The 7,038-nt window shown below is 55.7% G+C and overlaps 1 protein-coding gene across 5 annotated transcripts in view; it reads right to left on the bottom strand.

Annotated features, from left to right (window-relative positions):
* Positions 1 to 3,822, bottom strand: part of PROCA1 (protein interacting with cyclin A1) — a 6,988-nt gene extending 3,166 nt beyond the window's left edge. For 3 of the 5 annotated variants that reach the window (XM_045299902.1, XM_004706921.2, XM_045299904.1), the window contains exons 1-2: positions 3,649 to 3,822; positions 19 to 102 (exon numbers count right to left, since the gene is read on the bottom strand). In XM_045299902.1, the coding sequence (XP_045155837.1) occupies positions 19 to 102; positions 3,649 to 3,739 (175 nt within the window). In that variant the 5' untranslated portion in view covers positions 3,740 to 3,822. Of the gene's footprint in view, positions 1 to 18; positions 103 to 2,993; positions 3,303 to 3,648 lie in introns of those variants that run through there. The other 2 variants (XM_045299905.1, XM_045299903.1) reach the window with 2 other exon arrangements.
* Positions 3,823 to 7,038: the final 3,216 nt, after the last annotated feature.

The raw sequence follows: 7,038 nt of genomic DNA, 5'->3' as shown, positions 1-7,038 counted from the left end.
GGGATCCCAGGGACCCACCTTCAGAGGAGCAGGTAGACTCCTCAGTGCTGGATCCCCCGCTATCCAGGTGCCTTCTCTCCCAGTTGGGTAACCTGTTGATGTCTGAAAGAGGACAGAGTGGCAGCGGTGGCCCTCCCCATGTCACTCAGTCCCCCAACGTTTCCCGTTTCCTGAAATGCTCCAGGGGTCAGGCCCAGCTGCATCCTGAAGATGCAGATCTTTTTAAAGGGGAGACAATTCTTGTTCAGAGCAAGGACGGGGAAATGGTGGGAAGGCAGGTCTGAGAGCACAGAGCGGGCACCGGCTGAGATCAGGGAGGAGGCTGCTTCTGAAAGGCTACCTGAAAGCTTGCGCTGGAACAGTGAATGGGATTGAGTGAGCCAAGGGGTCTAGGCAAGGAGGGATAGTCGCAGAAACCCCCCCAAAATGTGGAGAATCTGGTGAGAAGGTATCTCCAAGTGAGAAGACCTCCCATTGGTCTAACAGCCACCCAAGCCACCAGCCACTACAAGAGAGTCTGCCACGTCCCCTTCCTCCCCACACAGCCTTATCCTTTGGGGCATCAGACTGAGGCCTGTCTGCCTGGTGGCTTTCACTAGGCACGAGGTCATCCTCCTGTAGCTCCTCTGCTTGCTCCTGTTGCCCACGGCCCATAGTATTGGGCATAGGGTCAAATGAGGAGGGCAGTGAACTTCAGACTCCCCCCAGAAGGGCTCCTCTCCGCAGACCTGCACAAGCCATGGTGACTCCCAACAGCCCGAGGAAGAGGCACCCGCCCTTCCTCCTGCTCATGATGGGCTCCAGACCCCAGCAAGAATGTTCCCCTTCTCCCTTTACTGGCAACAAACAAAGCACCCGGCCCATCCTGGCTCTCCCTCCACCACCGCAGACTCCTGTCCAACCCGTATTTATGTGTTCAACAAAGACATTGGATAGAGAAGACTGGTCACCAGAGAAGGAGGCCATCATCACTATCTTCAGTGACCTCAGAATGACACCCCCCCTCCCCCCACCAATCTCTTCCAAACCAACCACCTGACACAGCGGCCATTTTTTAAAACGACCACCAGAAAAAAAAAAGACCACCAGGGAACCCAGGGACTATTCTGATCCTAGCCGAGATGTCCCCTTGGCTTCCATGACAACCCTCTCACCTTCCTGGCCTTTTCTGCCTCCTCTGCTGTACCCCATAAGTAGTGATGATAATCACACTCTTCTCAGAAAACTACAGATTGATTTTGGCTAATGTCTACGACCATGGTTTCAATACCAATCAGTAAAATGACATGGGTTGGGCGCCTGTCCCCAGATGGCTTTCCTGGGCCTATGAGGATAGCCAATATCCTCTTGGCTGTCCCTAAAATGTCTTAAATTCCTGATGTCCCACCCACGCAAACCTACCATCTTCTCTCTGGCCCCCACCCTAATGAACCGTCTCTTCTTATAGCCACCTCCTAATCGCTCTTGAATTGATCCCTACTCCTTCTATCTTGAGGTAGACCTTCCTCATCTCTTACTTAGAAAGCTGCGGTGGGCTCTTGCCTGGTCTTTCTGCCTCCTGCGTCATTACCTGTTGCTCTCCAGATCTCCAGACTCATGACAACCCCCTAGGGCAGCGCAGGTGAGTCTCACACATCGTAACCCTCACGTCTCTGGAACCGCTGCTGGGTTGGAACTGCCAACCTGTCAGTTTGTGGCCCAGCGCTTAACCACTGTGTCACCCGGGCTCCTTCCTATCTAGTCACTTGTCCATGCCTAACAATGAGTTTTCTAAAACTCCAATTGGATCCCCACGTTCCTCCTCCTAATAGCCCTCCTCTGCCTTCAAGATGATGTGCAAACTTCTTAGGGTGACATTACAGGTCCCATGAGACCCGGACCCCGCTTCCTTCCTCAGCTGTTAGCTTCTCTCACCCACCCAGACCTCCCACTCCTCACCTCTGACTGCTCAGAAACACCTGCTCAGCTCTGAAAGAATAACGCACTCCACGTGGGACTGACCATCCACCCTGTGCCCTTTCCTCTGCCACAGTACCTGGGACCAGTGACATGCGTGAGTTTACGAGCCCACTCGCTCTCCTTGAGAGCAGGGGGCCATCTTTCACGATGGCTGGTAGCTGTTGAATTCAGTGAGTGGATAAATGAAAAAAACCCTCGAAGCCACAGAGAGACTGGCATTCGAGACTCTACCAAGGGGCCAACCTGGATCTTTGCTAGGGAGCTAGACTTGACAAGAAAGGGGGTCCTTCTCAATGGCAGACCTTCATTTTACAGGGTGCCTCCCCCTCTAGATCCTCACCACAGCCCATTCTATGGCAGAGACACAGACGCAGAGAGCCTAAGTAACTCGTCAAAGCACACGAATGGCAGAGGTCACATTCCAACCCAAGCCTTCCAGGTTCCACAGCCTCGGCTCTCAGCTCGACTTAGGGCTGGTTGAGGAGACCACACATGGAAACAGAGGGCTCTTCCCAACCAAGTCTGAAGCCAACAGCTTTCTCAGTTGACACCTTCTTACTACACCTGCTCTTTCATCTGCAAGACACCATCTCTTCATCCTTTGATTGAACTCCGCCCTGCCTGGCTCCATAGTCGCCTTCACCTGGCCTGGACTCCTAAGGCAGCCAGAGGCCTTGAGCCAGGGTCACAATTTCAACTGTGTGTTCACTCCAGGGCCCCCACGAAACAGACCCATAGCCAGTTTGTGTTTTACTGACCCAACGACGTGCCACAGGCCCTGACAACCTCCCGTTTGCGGGCGGGCGGGCGGGGCGGACAAGCAAAGTCAGTAACTGCTCAGCTCCACGGAAGGCGAGCTGCTCTCCAGTTCGGGGGGCAGACGGGGAGCCCTGGACTGAAGCAGCAGTCGGCAGGAACTATTGAGCGTGGACACCCGAGGGGCTTCATAATGAACGAGGATGATGGAGGGAAAGGGCAGGCGGCGTGCGTCCCCTCTCTAGGTAATGGACACAGGGGCCTAACTCAGAACTCACAGGTGATGCTCATTTGCAGAGTCCTCCTCCCAGTCCCTCGGGCGGAGGCGCACCCCCGGTACCGGGGCTGGGGTTCTAGGATCGGTACCAGAGCAGCCGAACAGGGTATGGAGAAAGGGAGGGAGGGGGGGAGGGAGGGAAGGGGAAAGGGAAAGAGGGAACTAGGGCCAAGGATCAGGGTGGTCGTCTCGGCTGGGAAAGGCCGCTGCGGCCCCGCCCCCGTCTGGAGGCGATTGTGATGTCACGCACGGAACCTCCACACTCTCCCCGCCCGCAGGGGCAATGGAACCGCCTGCCCCAACCGCGCGGACCGGGTGGGCGCTGAACTGTGGGCTCCAGCTTGGTCTTGTGCTCCATGGGCGGTGGCCCGGGGCTCGGGCTAAAGCCTGGCAGCGCCTCCCAGTTCTGCAGCGCCATGCTTGCGGCTGCGGCTCCGGTAGCTCCGCCCCAGCGAGGCGGAGGGCGAGCCTCCCGGGGCCTCGGGACCCGCATCCTCCAATCATTGGTCCCCGACTTGACGAGGACCCGCCCCCCAGCCCTGGCCCCGCCTCCCCGCCCGGGAACCTCGTCGGAGGTTCCACCCTCTCCTCGTCTCTTCGGGCCAGTCAGCCCCCGACCCCCAGCCCACCGTCGTCTTCGGCCCGCCCCTCCTTACCCCTGCTCTGGCTCTCCTCCCAGTCGTTGGTCTCGCGCCCAGGCACTTCCCTAGTCCATCTTTCAATCCTCAGGGTCGTCCTCACCCACATCGCTCTCAGCCCGGTTCTTCGTCTCTACGGGGCTCTCTCCTCGCGGAAGTCCAACCCCTCAGCCCCAACCTCAGTTTCACCCAAGTCTCCTAGCCCCGCCTCATGCTTGCCCAGCGCCCCCCTCCCGCCCACCTCCCCCACCTTGAGCTGGCCTTGGTCTTCCCAACCTAGCTCTGACCTTAAGCTTTGTTCTTCATCCGGGACCTCCCAGCTCCTCCCAGGCCTTTGTCCCACCTTGAACCCTTCCTCCTCTCTGGCCAAAACCTTAGCTCGGCCGATCAGGCCCAGCCCTCAGTCCCATCCCTAGTTCCTCCCCAGGTGCACTTCCGGCTTCGTCCGACCCCCCAGAGCGTAGCCCCGCCCTGACCCCGCCCACCAGGCCCTTAGCCCCGCCCAGTCACGCCCACAGCCTGGCTCGGCCCCGCTGGAGGGCCCGGCCCAGCCCTTCGGGACCCCACGGGGCCTTTAGGCCCGGCCCAGCCCGCGGGAAATGGACCACCTGCCGCTGTGGAAGCTGTTCGAGGACCTTCCCTCTCAAGCTCGAGTTCTCTCTCTCTCTCTCTCTCTGTCTCTCTCGGCCTCAGGCCTCTGCACAGGAGCCCACTCCCCCCGAATCCCCGAATGCCCTAATGAGGTAGTGGTGTCCGCTTCTAGCTCCGTGGTGGGTCCAGGTCCGGGCCACCACAGGCTGCCCCCCCAGCCCTCCTACCCCAGTGTCTCCTCCTCCCCCCCGGGGGCCACCAGAGTCACTACCCAATAAAGAGCACGTATGTACCTGCATCCATTTGCCCCGTCAGAAGGCAGGCAGTGTTCATGGTAACGCACTACATGCGCACCCGCACTCTTAAAGATAACGCACACTCTCGAGAGGCACAGGGAATTCACACACATACTAAATTAAAAAAAAAAAACAGCCTCACTGCCATCCAATCAATTTTGACTCGTGGCAGCCCTATAGCGCAGGAGAGAACTGCTCCTTAGGGTTTCCAAGACTAACTCTTTATGGGAGTAGAAAGTGTTTGAGGGCACAAAAGAGCCCCCATCCCGAAGAGAACATTTACTAAGTCTTAAAAGACAACGCAAACGCAGACGCGTCGTTGCGATGAGGGAGGCCACCAGCACGCGGTGGAGATGGCGTCCACGGGCTCCGAGATACCGAGCTTTAAAAAGGGCACGGGTGGGCACAGAACTGTCATAAAGGCATGGTGGGTGGCAGAGCAATGCATCACAGTCACAGGTGGGACACAGAAGCTGGGACAGGACCAGGATTGGGAGGGGGCCTCTGACCAAGGTAGTCAGGGGAAAACGGTAGGGCACGACTGGTGACTGTACAACCCCCGTACCTTCCCCAGTCTGCTGACCTCCATCAAGGACACACCTGGCATGCCCCAGAGACTGTCCCTCCCAGGGCTGGCCAGAGAGGGTGGAGGCGTTCTCCGTTCTCCGAGGCATGCTGCCTGAGGGTAAGATTAGCCGCTTGCTTAGTTAAGGACCAAAGTGCTCATGGAGGCTTCTTCTAGGCGTGCGTAGGGTGGGGGGTGGGATCTGCAAACGGACATTGGGCTGTCACTGCCCTTTTACAAACCAGGGCGCTCAGAAGTTTAGCTCCAATACAATAGCCTCATCTTTCTCCTGAGGGGTCCTGGTGTTTTCAAACTGCTGACCTTGAGGTTGGCAGCCCAACCTCTCAGCCACTGGGGTCACACACATAGCACACAAGAAAAACATACTCAGCACACAGCCTAATACAGTGTGCTCACATGCACATTGCTGGCACACACACACACACACACACACTCACACCCCTGATCCTCACACCCTACAGACCCCCAGGCCATACTATGATACAGGCTTCACATAGACTCAATGAACCGATTTCTAAGCATGGCCAAAAACTGGTGGTGTGGTGGGTCACAAGTTGGGCTGCTAACCTCAAGGTCACCAGTTCAAAATCATCAGCTGCTCTGTGAGAGAAAGATGAGGCTTTCCCCTTTGTAAACAGTTCCAGTTTCAGAAACCCACAGGGGCAGTTCCACTCTGGCCCGAGTCACTGTGGGTTGGAAAAGACTCCATGGCAGTGAGTTCGATGTTCTGCTTGGTGCAAGGTAAAAGGAGCCCTAGGGCTGTCTGGGAAGTCAGACTGTTAGCCTCAAGGTCAGCAGTTCAAACCCAACAGCAGCTCTTCGGAAAAAGATGATGCTGGGAATCCAGGACAGATAAACCCCTCAGGACCAATAATAAGAGGAGGGGAAAGGAAAGGTGAGGGAGAAATGGGGAACCGATCACAATGATCTACATATAACTCCTAGGGCACAGGCAACAGAGAGTGGGTGAGGAGAAACATCAGTCAGTGTAAGACAAGAAAAAATAATAGTAATGTATTAAATTATCAAGGGTTCAGGAGGGGGGAAAATGAGGAGCTCATACCAGGGGCTCAGATAGAAAGTTTTGAGAATGAGGATTGCAACAAATGTACAAATGTGCTTGACACAATGGGTGGATGTTTGGATTATGTTGTACGAGCCCCCAATAAAACGATTTAAAAAAACAAAGATGAGGCTGTCTTTTCCCATGAAGGTTTGCAGTCTTTGAGATGGGAATGGGAAGTTAATAATGGATACAAGAATGAAGAAACACGCTCTAAAGTTGATTGTGGCGAATACCCAACTCAACATATTTAACCACTGAATTGTAGGATATGTGAATTATATGTCAATGAGATTGTTTGAACAAAGAAAGATGTATAACCTTGGAAGCCCTGTGAAGGACGGCTGAGTCAAAATAGACTTGACAGCAGTGGGGCTTGGGTTTGAGGCAGGGGGGCAGCAGAGCCCAGTGGGGGAAGAGAAGGAAAAGCACAGCATTGCACCCTGGCATCGCTCCCTCGTGGCATGAGGGCTCTGGGGAAAGGATGATGGTTGAAGTGAGTTGTTCAAGTTCATCAAGGCTGTCTCCTGCGACTCCAGCCCTGCCTGTTCCCAACCTTCCATCGCTTTTTTTCCCCAGATCTGGGAACTTGAGGGTAGACCACTGCCCATAGCTTTAGGGAGGTCCTGAACAAGTCAGGGAGAGGAAGCCGGCCGGAGTCAGGCCTGGGAAATGGCCGTGATTTGTGAGTGGAGGCAAAAAACCCTCCTGCTGTTCGAAGTCCACCCCAGCTCACAGCCACCTGCAGGAAAGGTAGAGCGGCCCCTTTGGATTTCCAGGTTGCAAGCTTTCAGGGGCCAACCACATTTTTGTCCCTCATAGCGGCTGGGGGAGTCTATCCATTGATCTCTTTGTTAGCAGCGGCGGGGGGG

The sequence above is a fragment of the Echinops telfairi genome, unplaced genomic scaffold (genome assembly GCF_000313985.2).
Source record: "Echinops telfairi isolate 266 unplaced genomic scaffold, ASM31398v2 ScPeMD7_7458;HRSCAF=8496, whole genome shotgun sequence".
Classification (NCBI taxonomy): domain Eukaryota; kingdom Metazoa; phylum Chordata; class Mammalia; order Afrosoricida; family Tenrecidae; genus Echinops; species Echinops telfairi.
The sequence above is the reverse complement of the archived record's forward strand: the minus strand, read 5'-3'. Positions and strand labels throughout refer to the sequence as shown.